Source organism: Rhinolophus ferrumequinum, chromosome 13 (genome assembly GCF_004115265.2).
Source record: "Rhinolophus ferrumequinum isolate MPI-CBG mRhiFer1 chromosome 13, mRhiFer1_v1.p, whole genome shotgun sequence".
Classification (NCBI taxonomy): domain Eukaryota; kingdom Metazoa; phylum Chordata; class Mammalia; order Chiroptera; family Rhinolophidae; genus Rhinolophus; species Rhinolophus ferrumequinum.
The window spans coordinates 51,284,420-51,312,044 of record NC_046296.1 but is presented as its reverse complement, the minus strand read 5'-3'; the positions used below and the strand labels follow the sequence as shown (position 1 = coordinate 51,312,044).

Below are 27,625 nucleotides of genomic sequence, written 5' to 3'. Positions count from 1 at the left end.
AGTGGCCTTTGTCAGATACCATATTTTCATCCCGCATTCATTCTTTGTTCTTTGCTTCATTGATTCAGCAAGTATTTACTGAACACCTTCTGTGTCTCTCATACTGACATAGATGACAAATATTCTTTCATCCCTCAACACTGCCCCTAACATAAACCCTACGAATAAGAAGTACAGTTTTAATGTGTGTGGGTAGGTGGGTAGATCGCTATCTATATTTCTTTCTTTCTTTCTATCTATCTATCTATCTATCTATCTATCTATCTATCTATCTATCTATCTATCTATCTATCTATCTATTGCCTCTATCCACACAATTTGTTCCTGACTAATTGTATTGATTAAAACAGAAAACCAAAACAAAGCATCTTGGATGGTTTACTATATATCCAGAAGAGCACCAAAATAAATGGGTTTTCCTTTGGAGTGGAAAGGAAAATAAATTTCTTTAATCTTATCATATTCTCTACCCGTATTAGTTAGAGCTAAACAGATCTTATCAGAACCTGCTTGTTACCAAACATATAAGAATCGGAGAAGGTTATTATTATCACTGCTCTGTGAAATTCTAAATGACCCCCACCCCCAACTTGTTTATAGAAATAGCATCTTCCCAGTAATGCTTCAACACCAGCCCTGTAAACAGGTTACAATCACAGAATTTCAATATGAAAGGGATAGTAGAGATTAGAACTCACTATTTCATATGACAGAAATGAAGACTCTAGGCAGTTTAGGTGATTTTCCCAGGTTGAAAAAGGACAACTTGGCACGTCTTAAAATGAAAACCCAATGCCATGACTTCTGGGTTCAGAACTCTCTTCCTTCCTTTCAGTGCCACAACTCATGTAGTTTTTCAAACTTCATAGTTCATTATTGAAATAAATAACTTTTTTGTTGTTGCTGTGAAAGATCTTATAATGAATAACTTCAGTTTAGAAATAATCTTCGTGACTTAATTAAAATTATTTGACATTTAAAAATAAATAATAAAAGACATACTGGTTCCATATGGAATTCTTAGGAAATGCACATTGGGATGGCACTGATTTTCTGATTACATTAGTTCTTTGAGCAAATAGGTTGCTTTAGTCTACAATATTTAAACATTTCTTTTGGGTCCTTTTTTTTGTTTCATTTATTTTCTACAACATAAACTAATTTTGAGTATAGTCTCATTTCAGCAAAGATAATATGAAAATCCACAAGAAATAATTAGGAGAAACCTCTTTATTAATAAAACAACAACAATAATAAAATAGAAGACAATAGGTAATATTTTCTGTGTTTTAACCCTGGCAGGTGCTGTACTACACTCTTTGTTGTTTTTTTTAATTATCTCATTTACTTCTCATAAGAATCCTATAAAGCAAATGTTATAATAATCTCTATTTCATAGATGAGGATTCCAAGAGCAGAAAATGAAGTTATTGTCTTACTACCTTAAGAACTTTTAACTAGCAAGTTCTGGAGCTGAGTACCTGACCCAGAACTAACTCCAGATTCTATTTTCTTAACACAGTGCAATAGTGTGTCCTTTCAGAAGTAAATGGGTTAACTAATGTTCACAGTTTAAGAAGAAAAAAAAAAAAACACCTTTCAGAGACTCCACTCTGAAAGGAACACTGCTGCTTTTGATGATAACTGAGTATGAGGCTGAGTAGAGAATTACACTCCAGGCTGGAGGATTACACTTCTATCAGGATTTACACAGCTGGACCAAGATAATTCTCCTTCCTCCTGTTTTAACAATAAAATGTCTTCAGTAAAATGGGGCTAAGAGATACATGTAAAAATGAGCATACTATAAAATATTTTTGTATTTAATCAAGGATAGGACAACTGGATTGTGGGTATTTCTATGAAATGCCATCATATCACACCACGCAGGTATGAAAAACCTAAACGCAATTTTGTGTTGCAAAATACTTTCTTGATGTTATCGAACGTCTCCATTACCTATCAGGAGTCATTTACCACTTCATTCTATTCTGATTGTTCACATTTCTGTTTTCTGAAATGTAAACATCATTGCTTATAATGGTTCCTTAAAAGTGCATATGATTCTCATAGGTCAGAACCTTCATGCAAATTAGACTTAAGTCTAAACTATGTTTCTTCCCTAAATATTTAAGCACATAAATATCTCTGGCCATCCTGGCTGTCATTTTAAGCTGACATTTATTGTTCTACAGAGAAGAAAGGTCAGATGTATCAAATCTGCATTAATACTTCTTGATATTTTTTTCTTCAACCAGATTTTTCCAAATTATGGTATTGAGATGAGAGGAGAGAGAGAGAGAGAGAGAGAGGAGAGATGAGAGAGAGAGAGAGAGAGAGAGAGAGAAAGGAAGGAAGAAAGAGGAGGGGGAGGAGAGGGTGGGAGGGGGAAGGTCTTCCGTCTTAGCTGTATTTAGTAAACCTTTGTGCTTCCCCCTCAGCTACATTGGTCAAGTATATGTGTGGGTACAGAAGGGCTGGAGCATGAAGGAAAGGCAGGATCTGTGGAATGGAAAGGGATGCATGGCTTCATGATCTTTTTAATATGACCTTTGGTCATACTTCATGGAATGTATTGAGACCGTCTGGCCCCATTCCTGAACTCTCTGTCTTTTGTCTCTGCATGGCCTCCTTACATTTGTGCTCCTGTCTCAACGAAGAGAATTATTTTCCTCTCTCCAGTCACTCCTGCTGTGACTATACCTTTAAGCGGCAGTAAACAAGTTTTCTCAGTTAAGAGCCTCACTGTGCTCCAGGACAGTCAGATTAGAGTGGTGGAAAGTTGTCTTCATTTGAAGTCCACCCCTTAAAAGGAGAGGATATCGGGAGGAGAGAAGCAAGCACGGTGAGCTCTCTGAAACCCAGAGTGTATGAGGAAGACTGACACGGGAGGCTAGAGATGCTTGTTTCCTTCAGAGTATTTATCATCATTTCTTACTGTGTATTTATTTGCTCATTTAATATTCTTCCCTCACTAGTCTGTAAATCCCATGAGGGCAAAGCCCTGATTTGTTTTGCTCATTGCTATCTGCGCAGCTCCTAGCACAGTGTCTAATAAACTGAAAACTGCTCAGTAATTATTCATTCAGATTTCCAGCATGATGGCAGAGTAGGTAAATGCTGTGCTTACCTACTCACGACCACATCAAAAATTACAACTAAACTACAGAACAACCATCATTGAGAATTGCCTGAAGTCTAGCTGAACCGAAGTCCTACAACAAAAGACATACAGAAAGAAGCCACCTCAAAGACAAATACAGGGAACAGATGGCCTCACACCAGCATGTGACTGTTAAAAATTAGAAAGGATATCCCAGAGGAGCAAGGGGTCCCAGCCCACACCAGGCTCCCTGGCCCAGGGTTCCAGTGCTACGAGAAGTCCCCACAACTTCTGTTGTGAAACCAGAAGAGATTGTAATTTGGTGAGACAGAGGGTGGCTAGAGTCCCAAGTGTTCCTCTTAAAGGATGCACGCATGGACTTATTCATTGACAGGATCATTTGCTCTGAGCTCCAGCACTGGGGCAGCAACTTGCAAGGCCCAGGGATATATATAGGGAAGATCTGAGTTGTTGGCTTCAGGACGCGGGCTGGAGGGGCAGCTTTCTCCAGACAGAAGTGCAGGCAGATTCCATTGATTTTTTGTTGAGCCCTCCCTACTCCCAGCTTGCAGGTACTAGAGGCCACTATATCTGAGTTTCAACCAACACCATTTGTCCGCCCCCACACTGATGATTCCTTGAGACCTAGCCCCACTCAACTTGCACACCCAAGGCACGTCCAGTGGCTTTTCCATAAAAACAGCCTATCTTGGCTCATGCTACAAACTTTCCTAAGATCTCTCAAGGGTTCACAGAACCCAAACAAGCAGCATTTGGCTTTGTCACATCCTGTACCTCTTGTTGAGCAGCTCCAGGTCCAGTACTAGTGGCAGCCAGCCTCAGTTCACAGGTTGCCCTCTTGAGGCATCTCCAAGCCCAGCACAGGTGGTGGCCATCTGCAGATTGCTTTGTGGCTCATGCCAGGTGGCCCCAGGCAGGACACAGGCTATGGCTGAACTTGGCCTGCAGCAGGTCCTCTCCCAGGTGGTCCCAGGGCTGGCAAGTCCAGTGGCCAGCTTCAGACCAAGTCAGAGCATCACCCAGCCACTTCCAAGGACAAACACACCCAAAGGGCAGACTGGAAAGGCACCAGAGTGCTGCTAAAGCAAATCCTGCTCTGTAAGGTCAGCCCCTACACCACAGCTCCTACACTGTAGTCATAGCCAATTCTCACAACCAATCATCCTGAGGGTCAATCCCTCCCATTGACCTGCAAACAGGGCTAAACTACAATTGGAGGGCACACACAACCTACACAAAGGGCACACCTGGTACACTCAGCATAATGCCACTCTACTAAGACTGGGAGATATAGCAGCCCTACCTAATACATAGAAACAAACACAGTGAGGAAGCCAAAATGGGGAGACAAAGAAATATATCTCAAATAAAAGAACAGAACAAATTTCCAGAAAAAGACCCTAACCAAAGGGAGACGAGCAATCTACCAGATGCAGAGTTCAAAACACTAGTTATAAGGATGCTCAATGATCTCAGGGAGAATGTCAACAAAGAGACAGAAAACATAAAAATGGAAATAGAAACATAAAAAGAAACAGTCAGAAATAAAGAATACAATAACTGAAATGAAGAATACATTAGAGGGACTCAACAATAAATTAGATGAAGCAAAGTATCAAATCAATGATTTAGAAGCTAAGGTAGCAGAAAACACCCAATCAGGACAGCAAAAAGAAAAAAGAATCCAAAACAATGAGGATAGTTTAAGGGAGCTCTGGGACAACATCTAGTGTACCAACATTCACATCGTAGGGGGTACGAGAAGGAGAAGAGAGCAAGGAATTGAAAACCTATTTGAAGAAATAATGATGGAAAACTTCCCTAATCTGGCAAAAGCAATAGACATACAGCCCAGGAAGTGCAGATAGTGTCAAACAAGATGAACCCAAAGAGGCCCACACCAAGACACATCATAATTAAAATGCCACAGGTTAAGACAAAAAAAGAATCCTAAAAGCAGCAAGAAAGAGAAAAGCAGTTAGCTACCTAGTACCAGGAGTTCCCATGAGACTGTCAGCTGATTTCTCAACAGAAACTTTGCAGCCCGAAGGGACTGGCACAAAATATTCAAGGTGATGAAAGTAAGGACCTACAACCAAGATACTCTATCCAGAAAGGCATCATTTAAAATTGAATGACAGACAAAAATCTTCCAGAAAAGAAAAAGCTAAAGGAGTTCATCAACACCAAACCAGTATTACAAGGAATCTTAGAGGGACTTCTTTAAGATGAAATAAGAAAAGATGAAAAATATGAATAATTAAATGAAAATAACTACATATCTATTAATAATTACTTTAATGTAAATGGATTAAATGCTCCATCAAAAGACAGGGTGCCTGAATGAATAAGAAAACAAGCCCCTTACATATGCTGCTTATAAGAGACTCACTTCCAATTGAAAGACACACACAGCCTGAAAGCAAAGGGATGATAAAAGGTATTTCATGAAAATGGTGATGACAAAATAAGCTGGGGTAGCAGTACTGACACCAGACAAAACTGACTTTAAAACAAAGGCTATAATAGGAGACAAAGAAGGAGCAAGTAATCCCACTTCGGGGTATTTATCCCAAGAAACCCAAATTGCCGAGATGTGGAGGTTAGCCTGGGTGTCCATCCATGGATAAAGAAGAGGGGGTACATAGATACAATGGAATATTGCTCAGCCAGGGAAGGGAATGAGTCCTTGTCATCTGCAGTGGCGTGGGTGGACCTGGAGGGTATTGTGTTGAGTGGGTTACGTCAGATAAAGACAGATGCAATGTGATTTCGCCTACATTGGAATCTAAAGAAACAAAATAAACAACAAAATAAAACAGAAACAAACTCATAATACAGAGGAACACTTTGATGGTTGCCAGATGGAAGGGTGCTTGGAGGGGTGGGTGAAAAGGGGAAGAGATTAAACAGTACAATTGGTTGTTATGAAGTAGTCATGGGGACGTAGGGTATAGCACAAGGAGTATAGTCAATAATAGTGTAAAAACTGTGCATGTTGTCAGATGGGTACTAGATTTGTCAGGGTGAGAGGCAGAGTGATTAAGAAGTACAAATTGGTAGTTACAAAATAGTCATGGGGAAGTAAAGTAAAGCACAGGGAATAGTCAATAACATCATAATAACTACATATAGTGCCAGGTGGGTACTAGACTAGTTACGGGGATCACTTCTTAAATGATATAAATGTCTAACCACTATGCTATACACCTGAAATTAATATAAAATAATATTGTAGGTCAACAGTAATTGAAAATTTTTAAAAGGAGAGGGGAAGGGGAATAAAAGTTCCTAATTCCAGTATAAAATAAATAAGTCATGGGGACGTAATGTACAGCATAGGGGAATATAGTCAATCATACTGGTGATAACATAGTACTATGTCAGATGTGCTGGAGTTACCGTGGTGATCACTTCTTTAGTATATGCATGTGAATAACTATGGTTGTACACTTGAAACTAATACAATATTGTATGTTAGCTATATTTTTAATAAAAGTCTTAACTTGTTTTAATAATAATATTTGTTGACTAACAATTTAAAAAGAAAAGGAAAACAAGGTAAAAAAGAGGAGAAGAACAAGAAAAGAAGGAGGAGACAATGGAAATTATCCAGGATTTCTGGGGGTAACTGACTCCAAACATTGAAAGGGCCTTCATGTTGAAGAAAGGACAATACTTGGAGGCAGAATGACAGTCACAAATAGGAGCAATAAGACATAGAGAGTATAGGTGTAGAGCTGAACAGGCTGTGATTCAAATACCAGATCCTTACTAGATATGTGAACCTTGGGCAGTTACTTAACCTACCTAAGCCTCAGTTTCTTTATCTGGAAAATGAGAATAATAATAAAATCAACCTTACCATGTTACAGTGAGGATTAAATAATCTGTCTAAAACTGTTCTATGGTAGCTGTTATCATTAGTATTAAGTTACAAAGGAGTAGAATTTAGCCAGTATAAATATCTTCCCAACAGATCTGTTCAGCAAACACAGGACAGCCTCATAAATCAGCGATCCCCATCTCCCAGATTTATTTAAAAAGATGAGATGGCAGGGACTCTGTTTTAAGAAGAGACTGCAAATGTAGACAGGAACCTAGATGGAATACATTCAATGCCCAGGACTGAGTGATCTTGCTACAATTATCCCCACCCTTTCTGATCCCTAAAACCTTTCTCTTTAGCATTTTCCCTTCTGATTTTCAACATTTCCATTTGATTTTCATCTATCCTTAATACATCTTTTCTTCATTCTGCTGAACCCTCTAACATCACTGACACTCCTTTCTCTCTCTTTTCTTCCTTCACAGATGAATGACTACATAATCACATTTTGCTTTGCTTCTTCAGCCACTCCCGCTAAACTTCTTCTGCCTATGCCTGCTCTCCGGAAGGCTCTAGGCCAAACACAATGGGCCTTTCCACTCCAGCTCTGGAACATCTGCCTCCCTTAACTTCCATGACACCACACGATGTAATGGTTCTCTTCCTTCTTTCTGGTGATGTCTTGACTCCATTCCCCTGTCTAATTATAAACTTTCGTAAATACAAGCTGTTGACCTCATCCCTCTTTCTTCTTCTCAGGAAAATGCATCTACTCTCAAGAATAAACCACCAGGTCATATAAATAGCTCCCAACATCCATATCTTCTCTCTGGACCTCTCACCTGTTCCTGTGTCCATCTTGTATCTTCATGTGCATACCAGATAACCTCATCTTCAGATGGATGCCCACTACAAACTGGTACCATGTCAGCCCACTCTCCCCTCAAAGCAGATCCTCTTCCCAACTATATTCTTATCAGTAATACCACCAGTCCACAGGGTTTTTGAGATCCGGAGGTGTAGAATGAAACTACTTCCAATCACTCCTGCAAGAATTGACCTCTCCAAGCCTCGACCGAACCACTATAACTACTTGTATCCATGTATTTGAATGTTGTGTGTGTGTGTGTGTGTGTGTGTGTGTGAGAGAGAGAGAGAGACAGAGAGAGAGAGAGAGAGAGACAGAGACAGAGACAGAGACAGAGAGAGACAGAGAGAGACAGAGACAGAGAGACAGAGAGAGAGAGAAACTGTGTTTTTCTTTAAGTCCTTCATCATATTTATAATAGCTATTTAAAGTTCTTTTCCAAGGTAGTCTAAAACCATAAACACAATGAGGAGAGAAACAAAATGGAAGTGTAAATTCTACAGGTGAAAAAATACAATATATAAACTAAAGAATTTATTAGATGGGATGTTTATCAGTAGATTAGACACTGCTGAAGAAGAGAGAATGAACTTTAAGACAAGCAATAAAAACTACCCAGACTGAGGTACAAAGAGAAAGAGGGCTGAAAAAATTAACAGACCCTTAATAAAATGGGGAACACATTAAATAGTACAATATAATTTTAATTAAATATCTAGAAAAAGGAAAGCAGAAAAATATGTGAAAATTTTAGTAATGTGATGAAAATTATAACCCACAGAACAAAAAACCTCTCAACAAAGGTGAAGCACACACACACAACTATAAGGGCACATCATAACTAAATTGCTGAAATCCCATGATAAACACAAAATCCTTATGCAGTCATGGGAGTGGCAGGGCGGAGGAAGACATATGGGAAACATAAATAAAGAAACATCCAACGTCTGATCAGAAACAATGCAAACCATGTAACAATGTAACAACATCATTAAAGTGCTATCAATCAGAAAGTATATCCAGTGAAAATTGTCTTCAGAAATGAAAGCAAAATAAAGACACTTTCAGCAAACAAGAGCTGAAAGGATTTAAGTACAGAAGAATGGCACAACGGTTAAATATTAAAGACTGAAAGAAAAATACTGTTGATGGAAACTTTGATTCACAAAGGAAAAAGGGACTTCCAGTGCAGCAAGATGGAGTAAACCCACTGAATCCTATTTATCCTGCTGCTTACAACCAAAAAACTGGGGACAAAATACAAAAAAAAAAGAGAAAAAAGAAGAGAAAAAGAAACCCACTATGAAGGGATTCTGCAAAGTGAATAAAACTAGAGATACTGAGGAAGAGTCAAAACATGGAAAAGCAACCCACATGGACGTGAGTTTTCCATTTTCACCGCTTTTCTCCTGCACAGCAATGAGCCAAATGCAAGCACCCAGCAAAGCTGTGATGGTGGGGCCACAGATAGACAGTGAAAATGCCCAGAAAAATCTTTTCTTTCCAGAAAAAAAGACCAGGAAAAGGAGCCCTGTTATCTACACAGTATGGAGGAAAATCTCCATTCCTTTGTTTTTTCTTCTCTTTTTTCTCTATCTCATGATGGTGCGTCCTCAACAGAGTCAGCATAGCTGGCAATGTCAGCAGCCAAAATGCTTATAGAAACTCTGTTGGAAACCATACCTTTCAGGCCAAAGAACTGAAAAAAGGGGCCCCCTCAGGCCAAAGAGTATGAAGAGACTCCCTGTTTTGTTTGTCCTTATTCTGTCTCTGTTTTATTTGAGAACAACTCTACTGGCAAAACTGTGCGAAAGTTGTACAGGTAGGTAAAACTGAGTTCAGGGAGAATCCCAAGGAAGAGAGAGAGCTATAGTAGGAAATATGCTAATTATGTGAAAAAACTAACCCAGGGCCCCAGCTCATCTCTGAGCAGCACATGCATGGACAGACTCAAAGCAGCAAACAAAGGCTTTAAGAAAAAACAAACAAACAAACAAACAAAAATAAGGTTTAAACCACACCCAAGTCTGAGACCAAACAAATTAACTTTTGAAAATTCCTGCATACAATCTAAAATTACTCAATATACAAAAAGAAAGAAAAAGATACACACACACACACACACAAAAAAAAAATGTGACCAATTCTTCAGGGGAAAGACAATCAACAAATGTCAATAACAAGCTGATTCATACATTGGGATTATCAGACAAAGACTTTACGGAAGCTATCTATTATAACTGTATTCCATGAGGTAAAAGTAAACATTCTGGAAATAAAATGGAAAGGCACTTCTAAGGTAAATAGAATTATTTTTGAAAACAGAAATTTTAAACTTAAAGATAATATCTAAAATCAAAAATTATAGCAAACAGAAACAAAGGAATCAGTAAACTTGAGGATAGATCATGGAAACTATCCAATCTGCAGAACAGAGAGAAAAAAAATTGAAAAAAATAAATTAGCAGACCCTCAAGAACTTGTGAGACAATATCAAAAAGGTCTAATAGTTGTGTAATTGGAAGTCCCAGAAGAGGGGAGAAAGACACTGTGCAGGAAAGAAAAAAAGAAAAGAAAAAAAAAGAATGCCTGAGAACTCCCCACATTTCATGAAAGACAACTTACAGATTCAAGAATCTCAATAAACTGCAAACAGGATAAAGTCAAATAAAACCATGCTTGACTAGTCCTAATCAAACTACTGAGAACCAAGACAAAGAAATCTTGAAAACAACTACATATAGGAAAGAACAATTTAATGGCAGAATGCTCCATCCGGAAACTATGAAGGACAGAGGTAAAGCATTCTTAAAGTGTGAAGAGAAAAGGAAGGGAAAGGAAGGGAAGGGAAGGGAAGAAGGGGAAGGGAAGGGGAAGGGAAGGGAAGGGAAGGGAAGGGAAGGGAAGGGAAGGGAAGGGAAAGGAAGGGAAGGAAAGAAAAAAGAAAAAAGAGAAAAGCAGAGAAGAAAAGAAAGGAAAGAAAATTCAACCCAGAATTCTGTGTCCGGCAAAAAATACACTTCAGAAATATAGGTGAAATAAGGACATTTCTCATATAAAGAAAACTAAGAGGATTTGTTGCCAGCAGACCTGCTCTAAAATAAATGCTCTTTTGCATTTATTTAAAGAAAATAAAAATAAAAATAGAGAAAACTGAAATTTCTGGAAAGAAGGAAGAACAAGAAAAATGGTATGTATTTGGATAAATATAAAGGACTATTTTTCTCTTCTTAAATTATTTAAAATATGTGTAACTGCTGAAAGCAATACAGAGTTTTTAATTATGTAGCTATAACACATATGACAACTATATATAAAGGGGAAGGGTAAAGGGACATATAGGGTTGTAAGGTTTCTATATTTTACTTGAAGTAGTAAAATGTCAACTCAAAGTTGACAGTAAAACTGTGTTTGTGTGTAATCAGTAGAGCAACCACTATAATAGTTAAAATAATAATACAAACAGATATAGCAAAGAAAAACCTCAATAGATATTAAAACTGAATAGTAAAAAAAATTCAAATAACCCAAAAGATGTCAGAAAAGAAGCAAGAGAAGAACAAAAACCAGGGAGACAAACAAAAGAAACGAATAATAAAATGGTAGACCAAAATCCAACACACTGATTATAACATTACAAGTGGCCTAACAGATTAAGTAATTAAAGACAAAGATTATCAGATTGAATTTTTTTAAATCACACAAGATCCAATGGTATGTTTTCTACAAGGAACTCACCTTAAATATAAAAACATAAATTAAAAGTAAAGGGATGGAACAAATATACCATGCAAGCACTAATCAAAAGAAACCTGAGTGGGTATATTAATATCAATAAAAATATACTTCAAAATATGAATATCACCAGGGATAAAAAGATATTACACAATAATAAGAGAGTCAAATCATCAAGAGAAGAATCAATCCTAATGGGTAGGCACCTAATAATTCAAAATACATGAAGCAAAATATGACAGAATTGAAAGGACAAATAGGCAAAATAAAAACGTGGAGACTTTAGCACTCCTCTATTGGTAATACATGTAACAGACAGAAAATCAATAAGGATACAAAAGACCGGAACAACACTATTAACCAAATTGACCTAATTTAACATTGAGTGAACACTCCACCCAACAACATCAGAAAAAATGTTCTTTTCATGAACATTTTCGGAGTGCATGAAATGTTCAGCAAGATAGACCACATTCTGAACCATAAAAAAAAAACCTTAAAACGTTTTAAATAACTGAAATCAAACCAAGTATGTTCTCAGGAGATATCAGAATTAAACTAGAAATCAATGAGAAAGATATTTGGAAAATGCCCAAATATCCAAAAATAAAACACACATAAATAACCAAGGGTCAAAGAGAAAGCCAAATGAAAAATTAGAAAACATTTCTGTTGAATGTAAATGAAATTTCATTAAAACATAATGAAATTTGTACAATGCAGCTAAAGCAGTTATTGAAGGAAAATTTTTGCATTACATACTTGTATTAGAAAAGAAGAAAGATATCAAATCAATGATCTATGATTTCACCTTAAGAAACTAGAAACAAGAAGTGCAAATTAAACCCAAGGCAAACAAAATGAAGGAAAGGTAATAAAAAAAATAAAAGAGTGGAAATCAATGAAATTGAAATTAGGGGAAAAAAAGAAATTGATGTCACAGAAAGCTATTTTTAAAAAAGAAAAAAATCCTAACTGACTCTGGGTGGTGAACACACAATGGGATTTATAGATGATGTAATACAGAATTGTACACCTGAAATCTATGTAACTTTACTAACAATTGTCACGCCAATAAACTTTAATTAAAAAAAATCAATAAAATTGGTAAACCTCTAGGCAGAATGACCATAAAAAGAGATAGATGATGCAAATTAGTGATGTCAAGTATGAAAGAGGAGACATCACTGTGGACCCTACAGACATCAAAAGGCAATCAGAAGATATTACAAACAACTTAACCTATTCAACAACTTAGATGAAATTAACCAACTTCTTGAAGAGTACAAACTGCTACAGTTCCCTAAAAAAGAAACAGATAATCTGAATCATCCTATAATTATTATAAAATAAATCTAATTAGTAATTTACAACTTTCCAACAAAGATTATACCAGGCCAAGTTGGCTTCAGTGGCAAATTCTACTAAACAAAAATTCAAGAAAAATTACAATTCTCTTCCATGAAAATGAGAAGAAGACGGAGCACTTCCCAACTCATTTTATGAGCCCAGCATTACCCAGACCCTAAATCCTGTCAAAGACAAGAAAACTACAGACCAATAATCCTTATGAATAAAAGATGCAGAAATCCTCAGTGAGATATTAGTGAGCTGATACAGCAATATGCAAAAAGGATAATACATCATGACCACGTGGGCTTATCCTGGGAATGTAAAGCTAATTCAACATTTGAAATTCAAACACTGTAATTCATCATATTTACAAAAGAAAGAAGGGAGGGGGGGAAAGAAGGAGGAAAAAAAGGAGAGAAAGAAAGGAAGATGAAAAGAAAGAAAGAAAGAAGAAAAGAAAGATCATATAATCATCTCAATAGATGCTCACTCTGAAGGAAGCCAGACACCATGACACAAGAATGTTTCATCAGCCCTGTGGAGAGGACTACCTGGAGAAGAACTGAGACCTCCCACAAATAGCCAGCATCATCAGCTTGCCAACCATGCCAGTAAGGCACCTTATAAGTAGACCCTGCAGCCCTAGTCAATCTTTAAGATGACTGCAGTGATGGCTGACATCTGACTGCAGTCTCATGAGAGACCACACAAAAAACACCCAGTAAAACTGTTCCTAAATTCGTAACTCACAGAAACTATAAAAGGTAATAAATTATTATCATCATCATTATTGTTGTTGTTGTTGTTGTTATTTTGAGCCACTAACTTTTAAGCTGATTTCTTATGCAATATTAGATAACCAATATAAAGAAAGAAATTAAAAATACAACGAGATACCACCATATTTTGACAATACCAAGTATTCCCAAGGATATGGATCAAACAGAACTTTCATACATTACTGTTGGGAGGAGGAAGTGGTATAACTACTTGGAAAAACAGTTCATCAATTTCTTGTAAAGTTAAGCATGCATTTATCATACAGTCCAGCAATTCCATAATGGATTTAAGAGAACTGACAACATATGTCCACAAAATGACTTGTACACAAAATGTTCAAAACAGCTTTATTCATGAAAGCCCCAAACTGGAAACAACCTAAATGTCCATCAACAGATGAATGGTTGGAAAAAAAAAAAAGTGTGGGTATAATCACACAATGAAATACGATTCAGCATAAAAAGGAGCAAACTAATACACTCAGCACAAATAAATCATAAGAGTTATTCTAAGTGGAAGAAGCCAGACACAAATAAGAATATACTGATTCCATTTACATGAACCTCCAGAACAGACAAAACTAATCTATTGTGATCAGAAATTGCCTAGAGCAGGACATACAGGAGGTTTATTGCAAAAGGTCAGGAAGGACCACTGGTAGTTGATAGAAATGTTCTATACCCTAATTAGGGTGGTGGGTACACAGGTTTGTATTTCTCAAACAAATCAAACTGTACACTTAAAATAGGTGCATTTATTGTAGGCGAATTATATATCAATGAAATTGGAAAAAAAACAATGTTGGTCATAATTTCAGAGTGCAGATTTTGACACCAGGTCAGAATCCTTCCAGATCAAAACGTAATCAAGTGTTCTCCCCCATTCTCTTTCTCTCACTCTTTGGTCTCTTTTTCTGTATCTTTGCATCTCAGTATCCAGGAGATAATTCCTGCCTTCTATTTTCCTGGTTTGCCTCTTCTTACACATTCTTCTCTGTTTCTCCACTTATATCTCTGTCATTCTCAGTCATTTTTGTCTCTCTTAAATACAGTTGTATTTCTGTCCATCTTTTTCTGTCTCCTCTACACTTTTTTCTCTCTTCTTTAATTGATCTGAATGTAAGACCAAAGAGTTTTTTTAATTTTTCATTTATCTATTGAATAGCTTCTTTGTTAATTCTAAAACTTAGTGTAAGAAACATTTGTGTTTTATTAAAATTATTTTATTTATTTATAATTAAAAGTATTTATTAAAATTATTATTAATATATGTAATTTACATGGTCCTTGGCTGTTACTTTTCCCTCTGTGAATTAATGACCCTACTTATAAAAATGTTCCCATTCCCTGCTTCAGGAAATTTTTGAAGGATCCATTCTAGCCACCAAGGAAAAGAAATATCATCAACAACTGAGGGAAAAAATAACACTTGTTGAGTACCAAAAGTGTGTCGGGGCCTACTACCTGCCTTATCCCATTTAATTATCACAGTAACCCTGGGAGATGGGAATTATCTTTCTCACTTTACAAATAAGAAAACTGAAGTTCAAATACACAAAATAAATAGCCTTGGGCCAGTGAGTGGTAGAGCAGGGCTTCAACTCCAGATCTAGAACTTATGCTACCCATTACTTGGAATAGCCTCTTTTACTTTTGATTTCCCACACATCCAATTCCTTGGAAGGAAAACAGATAAATAAATTGTGTCATATTCACATAAAGGAACACAACACAGCAATAAAAAAAAAAAAGAAAGAAAGAAAGAAAGGAAAGAATACTGGTACAGACAATGACGTTGATGACTCCCACAGAAATCATGTTTAATAAAAGAAGCCAGACACGAGAGTACACATGGTATGATTCCACCTACACGAAGTTCAAAAATAAGCACTACTAACTGATGACAAGGAAATCAGAAGGATGGTTGCCTTGGGTGGTCATGGATACAGACTGGAAAAGGACAGGAGGGAACTTTCTGGGATACTAGAAATGTTCTGTATTTTTATCTGGCCGGTGATATATGGATGTTGCATGTGAGAATTATCATCAAGCTGTAAACAAGATTAATGCCTTTAATGCACTTTATTGCATTTGTCATCCCTCAATGTTTTTTAAAAAATCATTTTCTGATGTTAAAACACACGTTCCTACCATGTTTCCCGGAAAATAAGACCTAAATGGGCCATTGGCTCTAATGTGTCTTTTGGAGCAAAAATTAATATAAGACCCCGTCTTATTTTACTATAATATAAGACCGGGTCTTATAATATAATATAATAATATCATATCATATCATAACGGGTCTTATATTAATTTTTGCTCCAAAAGACACATTAGAGCTGATGGTCTGGCTAGGTCTTATTTTGGGGGAAACACGGTATGTCCCACTACCAGAGATTCATTTCCATAAAAATTCTGAAATTGGGAAAAATGAACCCAGTGAAAAAAACACATTTTGAGAAACCTTGGGGAGGGGCCACATAACCCCTTTTCGGGGCTGCTGGGCTCTTAACTGAACCCAAGACCGCCTCAAAGTCTGGAACCTTGTACTGCTGCTCCTAAAGCCACGGGTTGGTTGAAACCATGATTGGATGAAGCAGAATCTCAGTACTTTTCATGATCTTGTATATTCATTCTTCTCCTGCCTTATTTATTTATTTCTGAATAATCCAGACTGGAGCCTTTCACACAGATTACCTCATCCAATGCTCTAGAGATGTCATGAAGTAGTAGTCAACACAAGTTCTATAATATATTATCTCCTTTAGGAACAAAGACCCAGAGGCTCAACAAGGTTAAGGGAGCTGCATAAGATTTCAAAGCTAATAAAAGGCAAATATCATAATAGAATCTAAGTCTTCTAGCTCCTAACCTAGTGTCCTTTCTGCCACAGAACACTTAACCTCAATTATCTGAGCTGAGAATGTGGAAAAGATACATAAAGGAGACCTGCCCATGCCCAAGCCCATGAGCCATATTCCAATGAAAACTGAATAAAAGGTAAATAAGAGAAAAAGAAAAACACAGTCAATGGCTTCAATTTTCCTTTTGACTTCCTTTGCCTTTAAGGTTGCTTAGATTTCCTTTGTGGTTCATCCCTTCCCTTTAACCTTTTCCTTACTCCAGAGAATTCTGACTGTCTACCTTTCCATGCACCTGTTGTTACTTAGCCACAAAGGTAAGCCTCAAGGAAAAAGGACTCATCATTAAAGAAGTGGTTGGGTATATCTGCCCCTCAGAACTCTCCCTCTGTCCAGGCTGGGGCCTCCCACTTTTTGGAATGCTTACATTATATCATCAAGTGATTCTGATAGAATTTTCCAGGGAAAGAACCCAAGCTCCAAACGGCCCCGCTGGAAAATTCATCACAAGATTCACTGAAGAAAAAAAAGTTCTTTTGAGGAATCTGAGTCACCAAAAAAGGTGCTGGGATACCTCCCACCTCCTCACTACCTCAGCATCAGGCCAACACTCTTGTTTTAACTGCTCCTTCCTCACATCGTGACCTGTGTGGAAGAGCCAGGTCGTCACTAGGTTAAGAATCACTGACCGCATCCTAGACCAGAGGACCAAGCGATGGCTCGAAGGAAGAAGGCATTGACAGCTTTACTCACAGCTCTGTCCATGTGACTCCCGGACACCTATAACCACCCTCACCAACATGCCCTATTCTTTTTTGGGGTAATTATTAATTTTTATTAAATTTATTGGGGTGATATTAGTAAAATTATACAGGTTTCAAGTGTACATTTCTATAATATATCATCTATATATTGCATTGTGTGTATGGGATATAAAATTGACAGCAACAAACGAACAAACAAAAACTCATAGACAAAGACAACGGTTTGGTGGTTACCGGGGGTACAAAGGGAGGGGGGTGGTAGAAGGAGAGAAAGGGGGTCAAATACCCAGGGTGCCAAAAAAATGTACACTTTTGAAGAGATGTTATCTATGTATTACTTTTCAAAGTGGAATTGAATTATGGTATCAATGTGTTGTATGATGTTCGCTCAAAAGATGGCATTAATCAAATGAATGCTAGCGTCATTCATTGTATTACAATTTTAATACAGCTTTTGTTTTCCTTTCTTAAAATGTACATACATTTTGTTTGGCACCCTCTGTATATGGTGACGGAAGGAGAACTGACTCGGAGCGGTGAACATGCCCTATTCTTCATCAACTCCCAAGCACAGGTGATGACCATGTGCTTCTTTTGGAGGCAACGGTCCGCTATGGCTCATTAAAAAACATCACCTAGAAAGTGCTTAACAGACTCCTTAGGATGAGGCACTTTCCTGAGGCAGCCTCCCACTCAAGTCCCTGGGCTGTGTGTCTCCATGAAATCTCAAAGGTTGAACTGTTCTCAATGGGCTCATGCCCATTAAAGGATTGGTACCTCTCTCCTGCCTTCCACTTGACAACGAAAGGTGAGGCTAGAAATGTAAGGAAAGAGCACAGCCAATTACAACAAAGGAGTTACCAGAAGCCTGTGGCCCAGCACCTCTCAGAGCTTGGAGGGGCTTGAACTGCACAGATCACTCTCAGGAAAGATCCACTATCTGAAAACTACTCTTCTGTAATGCCTCTATCTTGTTCTTCCTCAGCATTAGATTTCATACTTTCATAAAGTTAAGGCTTGGTTTCTTTCTATAGAAGAAAAAAGAATTGGACTGTGAAAATAGTCCCTGTCTTTGGACTGAATCCAAGGTCAAAAGACCTACAAGAAGATACAAGTTGATAGATATGAATTAAATGCCACACCTCAATCCTGCTTCTCAACCACATTTCTTGGAAAGACAGACCTCCCATGGCAAGAAAGTACAAATTACCACCCCAGTCAATCTCTCCATTTCCACCGAATCCCACCTCTCATCTCTTAGAAATTAGAAGTTAATTGCAAGGGGAGCCCACAGTATCACAACTGCTGCTGCCAGGGTTGCCACATATGGGCACGAATAAGGACTGTGCAACTCCAGATGGCACCATTCAAATAGACTAAAATGTATATGCATCGCTGCGTGTTGCTGCTGCTAGGAAAAACCACGTGGTTCATATTGATGGAGGACTTTATTATGTTTCAGGCACTGGGAGAAGGATCTGCATGTATCATGTAATTTACTCTCCATGACTACACCTGAAGATAGGAAGTATTACTATCCCCATTTTTCCAATAATAAAAGTGGGCCTCAAAGATTTTCAGAAACACTTCTAAGTCATGGCTATTAAACCCCACCTATTTGTCGCATGGCCTTCTAACAAAGATAATGTAAAGCTTTTCATCTATTCACATGTCTTAGTTGTAATTGGCACCTTGAGATGACCCCCTGATTTGAAGGAAAGGGGATCTGTGGTCCGAGTCAGTACCTAGCCCAGTACCCAGCATTGCATAACCTCTCAACACATAAATGAAAGTTTCCATGTCGACCACTTTCTACCTGCATGACCTCGTAAAAGTATTAGCAAACATCTAGACTTCAGTTACTCCATTTATAAACTAAAACAAAAACAAATAGGATTCGTAAAAATAATAAATATGAAAGGGCTTTCTAAATTGTAAAGTTCCATACAACTGTAGCAGGACATGAATAATGGTTATAAAGAAAGGCACAATGTCCTTATGCGTCAGGCTGGGCAAATTCCTATGAAGTGAGGTTATCAGGCAGGAATCCTAAGAGCGGCAAGGGATTGCAAGGTCTGCTGACCCTTCTCTCCCTCTCCCCTTCTCCAACCTGCAGGCCAATCCTTCCTGACCTTCAGCACACACACGTCCTTAGAAAGACATTCATTTTTACTAATGATGACACTTTCCTCCCCACATAAAAACCCCTCATAGGTTTTCCTTCTTTCTCTTTTGTAAATCTGTGAGAGGATCAATTGGATTTAGATGACCTTCACCTTTCAAATAGCCATATGTATTCCCAGCATTTCACAGTGTTTTCAGATAGCTACCTTTTTTCTCTGTCTCTTTTCTGGAATAACATCCCCCACCCCATTTCCAAGACAACTGTGGGTCTTGACTGTGGGTGACCAGTGGTGGTGAAAAGCAGGTTATTTCCAAGACAACGAGGGTCAAGGTCTAACTTCCTGAAATGTAGGCAAGACAATAGGGATATATGTCCACCACATCTGGACTTGGTCTCATCTTCTCAAGACCCAGGTGTCTTCCGCCCGCCCAACGACGAGGTTATGCACAGACCTACAGATGTGTCTTCGATGCATAATGCTCTGGTGAGTGTGCCTCCCCCCACTGGATATACAGATAACACCCCAGAGAAATACTCTGTGTTTAATTTGGGAGCAGAAAAGAATAAACCCAGTAATTTCAAAATAATTTTTTTATTAGCAATCTTCTTATAAGTATGCCATACCAACTTCAAAGATACATATGCAATGCAATTCTCTTCTTTTTTCCCCTGGAAATATCAACACCCAAAGGCTCTCAAGAGTTGTATCCCACTGGGGTGATAACTTTGTAAGTTACATAGATGTCTAATCACTATGTTGTACATCTGAAACTAGTATAATATTGTATGTCGACTATAATTGAAACATAAAAAGATTTAAAAAAATAAATAAAACTGAAAGAAATAAAGTTGTATCTCCAAATATCCTGATTCTTGCCACTGTCCCCCATCCCAGCTTTCCTGCCTACGGTGGCTTCTTAACATTTGAAAATACAGAACTGATTAATTATGAATTCTGTGGCTTATCTGACCCACATCTCACCTTACTCTTTGATCCCTTAGAATTCCATTCCATAGTACAGGAGGATCAATTTCAGAAAATAAGGTTTCCCTGATATCCAACCTGAAGTTTCCTTCTGCAAGTTTCATCCTGTTACTTCTACGGACCACACTAAATAACTCCTCCTTTACTGCCCCTCTCCCTCTTCAGAGACCTGTGGATTGTTACCATAGCCTTCTCTGCATCGCCATTTAAGCCAGCCATACATGTATTTAATTCTTTTCATCTTTCACCATAAATCAGTCCTTTCAACTCTTAAATCAGCTCTTCTCTGGACTTGTTCCAATTCTCCCAATTTACCTCCAATAACTGCTATCCCTTCTGGGAGCTCCAATTTCTTCTCTGTCTTCCTTCACTCTCTTTCCCTCTCCAGCAACGAAGCGGGAAGGGACGGACAGGTATGTGAGGTCAAAGCTCCAGTGTCCCACATTGCAGACATCTACTGTAAATCGCTCAGGCCTCTCCAGAGCACATGTAAAATCCCCCATCATATACCCACTTTCCTAGAGCGGGAAGGGGTGGGGCGCTTGCAGGGAAACATGCTTTCCTATCCCACAGGTCATCATCCCCTAAGCCCCTTCCTGGCAGGTGGCAGAGCAAGACGTTAAAACATCTATAAAACAGGCTGCCAAGTGGAGCTGTGAGCAATGTGGTGGCCTCCACGCGGACGTCTCTTCTGAGGTTTGGGCTGTCCCAGGATGGTGCACTACCATTTGCACTGTCCCACCAATTGCTTCTTTACCTCTTGTCCATGAATGGATGCCCTGGAGAGCTGCCTCAGACTTTGAAACGCTGATCCCATTGATGAGTGAAAGCAACCCACAAAGAAAAAAACAGTAGCATGTCATGCTTTATCAGGCCTCTCAGACATCCTTTTGTCCTCTCAAGACAACCCAAACCACAAGCAGTACAAAGGTATTACTCTGTCCTGAGTGGGTACTTTTCCATTTTTACTACGCCCCCAGTAATAGTTCTACTCAGATTTAGGAAGTTATCTTCAGTGAGAAAAATGGGCTGCTCCAGGCCCTTCACCGGAACACCCATCCTCTCCTTTTTCCTCCCCACAGATAGACCCATCAGCATGGGTGGGCCCCTCTAGACAAGGCTACCAGTCACTTGGGAAGAAGCAGGGAAAAATACACTGAGTTGTGCCTATTTTCCTTTTGTGTACTTGAAGATCCTATGCCACAAAAGAGTTAAATGTCTCTTTTATAAATCACAGCCTATATAAAAAGAATAAACCCATTTCCTCAAACATGATAAATAGCAAAATCAATCCAAGTGAGAAAACCTAAGCCTGAATTTTCATACAAGAAAATGAATGCAACCACAGTGCTATATGTTGCCCCAAACCTGAAACATGGTACAGCAGGGTATGTGGACTCCCTCCATGGGGAGGTCTGCAGTGGATATTGTATCTGAATGAGGCTGAGGAGGCAGAGGTAAGGCAAGAGGCTAGTCATGCATGGCTGGCTGCCTCACTGAAGACAGCACAGGGCTCAAAGCAGGAGAGCCCAGCCTGTTCAAGTGTGATCACCACAAGCCCCGAAGTGCTTTTCAATAAGCTGTCTGTCTCTGCGGAGGTCATGGGGAGCTCATCCAGTTATACTTAGTGTCTTATTTGATCTCATCAATTATCATTTGATCCCAATTCTGCTGAAAAATGCTTGGCCAAATTTTCTAGCCTTTTAGTGGCAGAATCCTGGCTCTTTCGGAAACCAGGATTGCTAGACGTGTCAAATGATGCATAAGGGCTTGGTCCAGCTGCCAAATGGACTGTGGGGCTGAGGGAGAACTTGGGATGCTGACAGTGCTTCCCTCAAAGCACACTCCTCTCTGCAGGAAACTCCCCCATTCTGCAGCTTCAACTTCTTATCTAAGGCTCGACTAGAGGATATTCTTCAAAGGCATGAAACATGTGACTCTTGCAAAGATACCCACTGATAGCTTCATGCAACCTGCCTGTTTACAGCAGGCAAGTTCAGGGCTGCAGAAAGGACCACTTTTGCCTGTTACCAACACCTGACAATCGCTGATCTAGATTGCTAGGGCCTATGGTCGTTTAACAGGAGGTGATGGGAAAGCTCTAGAAATGCTCCTAGACATCAAAGTGGAAAAAATCCGCATTCCCAGAGAAGTCATTTTTATATCCATTACAAAAACATTAGGCACTAAAAGAGAATGTTGCATGTATAAACCACAGAAGCCAGGATGACATTAAAGCACAGCTGTTCTGTACAAAAGTATCTGTGGAGAGACAACACTATTGGTCTCCTATCTCAGTTCACAGAAGGCGCTATGAAAGTCATCAGACCCTGCCTCTTATTATGGATTAATACATAGTCCAACACTGAACACAAAGGGGTCATTTTAGGTGCCAATGTCACCAATGGAATATGCGTCCAGACTCTGTTTTCCTTGGGGATCACATACCAGTATGTTTACCATGCAATGCCTGAGGAACTGCAGCTTCTGAATATCTCTGCTGCATGACAGCACTGGGTGTGTGGGGGAGATACTTGTGTCTCTACAGTGGGCTTTCCCCATGCTTTCCATCCAATTAATACTCAGCTTTAGTAACCAGTGGAGCATGAGAATTTCATTTATTTCTGAAGATGAGAATGATATGACAGATGCTGGGTTTGCTCAATGGAATTAGAGTAGGCTTTTAAAAGACATGGTTTCTTTTCTCTGCTTTCTCATTCATTTACATTGTACATTTTATTCACAAGTCTTTCCCCAGTGGTCTTACAAGAGAACCATCCATTCAAAACCACCTGGTTTTCCAGTCAAAGGATACTATGGGAAGAGTTAGTAGGAAGTGCCTCCACACACACACACACACGCACACGCACACACACTCATACACACACAAACTCAGTGAATATGAGAAGAAAATGAGAGAGTAAATGAAACAGAAACCTCATTTCAGGAGTCTCCAGCAGAGAGCTCTGCAGTGAAACAGGCCTGCCAGAAAGAGTTATCCAGAGCTGCTGCTGCGGACAGTCAAGCTAAGAATTGGAGGGAAGGCAGGGGGCAGGGGAAGCAAGGGAAACCAACTACTGTCTCTCTCTGACTTCACTGTGACTCCCCAAAAAGAAGACCATCTTAGCAACTTTGCTTCCTCTCTTCACATCACTGTCCTGTCCCGTCCCTTAGTTCTTCTGGGACTCTCCAAATGACATCTGAGAGAAAGAACAAGAGTCTAAGAGTGAGCAGCAGATGGTTGGCGGTAGGGAGAACAGGATGAATTAATGAAGAAGAGGCAGTAACCCTAGGTAACCCAACATTTGAAGGAAACAGATGGGTGGAATTCAACAATATAGCGAGGAATTCTATATTCCCTAAGAAAGTGTACCACATTATCCAAATCTGTGGTGGCCAGAAAGAGAAACAAGGGAAAGGGATGAAGGGCAATAGTTTTGAGATCTAGAACTAACCTTGGGATAGGAGCATTTCAGCTGCCCCAGGGACCTCCAAAGAAGGGTATCCAATTTTGGCTGGGACCCTGTGTTAGTACAAGGAAGGATTCTGCCAAGAGAAGGAAACTTTTCTCCCAACTTGGCTGCTAAAGAAGCAAGAAGACCCTTGGAGAATAACTGCATTCGTGGAGAAAATAAGAAATATGGTCTAACTGGGGGAGGAGGTTTGTGGAAGGAGGAAAGAGGGCAAAGAATCAGAGGCTGAGGTTTTGGAACAGGATATAGTTGACACTGGTTGCAAACTGATGTGTCTAAAAAACCAAATCCCGACAAGCTCAGGCGGGAGCTGCTCACCGGTCCCGAAGATCTGGAAGAGAAGGCGGGGCTGGGAAGCACGAATCGCCGCAGACAGCTTTCCCTCTCTGCCCACTTCCGACGCCTTCTTCTCAGGCATCAGGCGGATCCTCAGCCGCCCTTCGCCGTGGTGAATCCACCAGCTGAACAGCTCGCTGAGGTTGAACTGGAGCAGCCCCGCAGACGCCTCCTCTGGGGGCCCCACGCAGCCCTCGAGGATTGCCTCCTCTCCCAGCTCCAGCACCAACTGTTTGGCGCGCCTAAGCTTGCGAACCGAGCCACCCTTCAGCACCCTGGACAGCGTCGGTGCCGGGGCTGGCGAGCTGGCTCCTGGTGTCCAGGACACACCAGGTGGTGACCCAACCAGCCTAAGCAATGGGGCACAGTCTAGAGCCAGCGAGCCGCGCGCCTCCGACCCTCCAGCCCTCGCAGACGGCGACGGCAGCAGCAGCTCCCGGGCATAGACACGGAAGAGCGAGGGCACCACGAAATCCACCGCCAGGCTCTTCCTCTGCAGGCGCGAGTAGCTCAGCGGCTCCCGGGGCTGCACCGCTGGTCCTCCGGCCGGTGAGCCCACGCGCTGGCCGGTCCCCATCCTGGTCCCGGAGCCTGAGGCTGCCGTGGAAAGCAGGGGCAGCAGCAGCCAAAGCAGTCCCAAGGTCCCCATCCCGCCAGAGAAAGGTTTTCTGTACTAGTCTCCGGACTCTCCCAGATCCAGCCTCGCCCTTTGCTTCCCCCCTAATGAGAAGGGGCTCCAAACAGTCCTTGGTCCTGAAACGCTCCTTCCACCTGATTTCTGGAGAACTGTGCATGCACTCGATTCTCTCGCTTTCCTCCAACTGCAAGGAGGCGAGCAGGAGTCTCAATAAATCGAGGCTCAGGGTTGTATCGAGACCCTGAAGCACATTGGGCTAGGCAGATGGGACCCTGTGCCTCGCGCTGAGTGCTGCGCTCCTGTCTGTAGCTCGCTGCGCTCCGGAAAGAGAGAAACTACTATAGTTGAACAGCGATGGTGATTAGGTACCGTCCTCTCCTGCCCCCAGGCCTGAGCTGTGGTCTGTCTGCTCCGGAGCGGCCTCGAATCCTCTGCAACTTTCCAGCTGGGAACGGTGGTTCCGAGCTGTGGTCTGCTGTCCTGGCCGCCTGCTGCCCTCCTTTCAGCTGCTCTGAGCTTCTCGCCCCTTGTCTGGGGGGCGGTGTAGGGTAACCGAGGGCGGGGACTGCCTTCTTACTCACCCTCCTACGACCCTCTGCAGCGGGAAGTCTTCCGGTTGCACTACTCGCTAAACTTCTGGGCTTAAACTGGGCCTCTGCTCTATGAAACGGAGGCTCAGACAGCCGCGGTGCAAGTTTGCAGTGTCCTTGCTCTCCTCTCGCGCCTGTCTCCTCAGAGTTCTCAGGCACCAAAGCGGCCCCGGCGGCAGCGTTGGAGTGAAAGCATTCAGGGCAGAAAAGCCGGATATCTGGCTGCCCCCTCCTCACCCAGCAGCACCCCCCGGGGCTTCGGGTGGCTGGCTGGAGGGCGCCCGGAAGGCGCCTCTGTGCCCCGCGACCCTCCGGACAGGGGCGGCGGGAGGTGCCAGCTGCTACCGCCCTTGCCAAACCCGGAGCCACTGGATCGCATCTGCCTGGGCGCCCGCCACTTGCAGCTGGCGGAGGCGCGAGCGCGCGCCAGGAGGGGGTGGGGACGCGGCGGGGGCGGGGCTCGAACGCCAACTCCCCGCGGCTGCCAGACCCACGCAGGCCCGCCCCGCCCCGCTTGCATCAGCCAACCAACTGCGTGGAGATGTCGGCTCCTATGCAAATCTGCAGAGGCCTCGGCATTCATTGATAAAAGCAGAGAGCCCGCCCCGCCTTCCCTCCATCCCTCTCCCTTCTCCTGCCTTTCCTTCCCCCAGATTTCCTGCCCTATTTCTCTGCTGTGTGAACAGGAGTGTGTTTTAAATAAATGGGAGAACTGGAAGAGGCCTTTGCAATCAACCATTCTCCCTAATTATGCATTTAAGAGATTAAACTGCTCCGATTTCGGAAAATCCGGCTGTGGAATAAAACTGGAGGCGACGGTTAGGGAGGAGGGGCAGCGCGACATTGCCAAATCCGAGGACAGCTTGGATTAGGGCCCTGAGACAGACTCTCCTCCGATCCGTCCATTATTTGCACGCATTCCTGGGCACCTTGCGGTCCCACCATCTACACAGGGAAAGTTGGCTGGGTGGAAGGTGGGGAGTGGCAGTGATCTCCCAGAGTTCTTCAGGACAACAAACACGTTTCAGACCTGCTAGTCCCCCAGCGTTTTCTCAAAATAGTGCTTACATGTGTCACCTCTTTTAGTCTCCACAAGGCAAATATTGTAAATTCTAGATTTAGAGAGGAGGAAATTGGGTCGCAAAGATCTTACTTAATTTTCCTGGGGTCACATAATCATATGACGTGCCTGCCAAGCCCTTCCTCATGCACTCTTAAGCACCGCTCTGCCATTGGCTTCCAGGAGGAACAGGTCAAGAAGATACAGCGGTGACTTAGCTGGAAGGAATAATGATCCAACACTCTTGCTCACAGCCTTGGGAGTGAGAATTCCCAGCCACAGGCGTTTGTTTGTTTGTTTTGGTTTGTTTTGTTTTTTTTACCTGTAAAATAAGGACTGCACCTCTGGTCTCTCTTTCCCTTCTTCTCTCTCCAAACTGTCAATACAGAACTCAGATAATGTCTGTGTTTATAACAACTGGTTATAAACTGCAGACAAAGAACTGCAGACAAAGCTACTTTGGTTTGTCTGGTTTGGTTTGTTTGGTTCATACAAATCCCTCTTGCTTCTGGCCAGTAGCAAAGGCGCTTCCTCAGAGTCAGAGGACAGAGTGGAGCTGAATCTCACTCACTGAGCCGCAGAAGGCTGCAGTAAACATGTGCGTCGCCGCGTGGGAGGTGGTGGCTAAGCAGGGCCCCCCTGCTCTTCCAGGCTGGGGTTTTTCAAGAATTGTCATATTGACTTTGGCAACTGGAAGACCTAATCACAGAAAAATATTGATTCTCGGAGTGACTTGCTCTTGGCTTCATGTTTGGCAACTCTCTTAACTTGACAGGCAACCAGACTCCCTGGAACTCAAACTGGGTACATTGACTTTACGAGTTGAAGGACAAAGAATGATATGACTCAAGGAGAAAAAATGATTCTCCAACCTAGGTCAAGGAAGTCATGGAGAGAGAGAGAGAAAGAGAAGAGGAAAAAAAGGATATAGAGGTTGATACTTCCCTAGTATGTGAATATATATATTTGGATTTTCATCAGATTTCACTGGCGTGCACACAGATGGAAGAACAATTTTCTATTGAAATGGTAAAAAGACTAAAATGTAGGCCGTTTCAATCCCCACGCCACCCCTTATTCTCTGTATAATTCTTGTCCAACGTCAA

At 41.0% G+C, this 27,625-nt stretch overlaps 1 protein-coding gene across 1 annotated transcript in view; it reads right to left on the bottom strand.

The window, feature by feature from the left end:
- Window positions 1–25,816, bottom strand: part of ALK (ALK receptor tyrosine kinase) — a 646,243-nt gene extending 620,427 nt beyond the window's left edge. The window contains exon 1 of the mRNA XM_033125413.1: window positions 24,215–25,816. Coding sequence (XP_032981304.1) covers window positions 24,215–24,881 — 667 coding nt within the window. The 5' untranslated portion in view covers window positions 24,882–25,816. The remainder of the gene's footprint in view (window positions 1–24,214) is intronic.
- Between the last annotated feature and the right edge of the window lie 1,809 nt (window positions 25,817–27,625).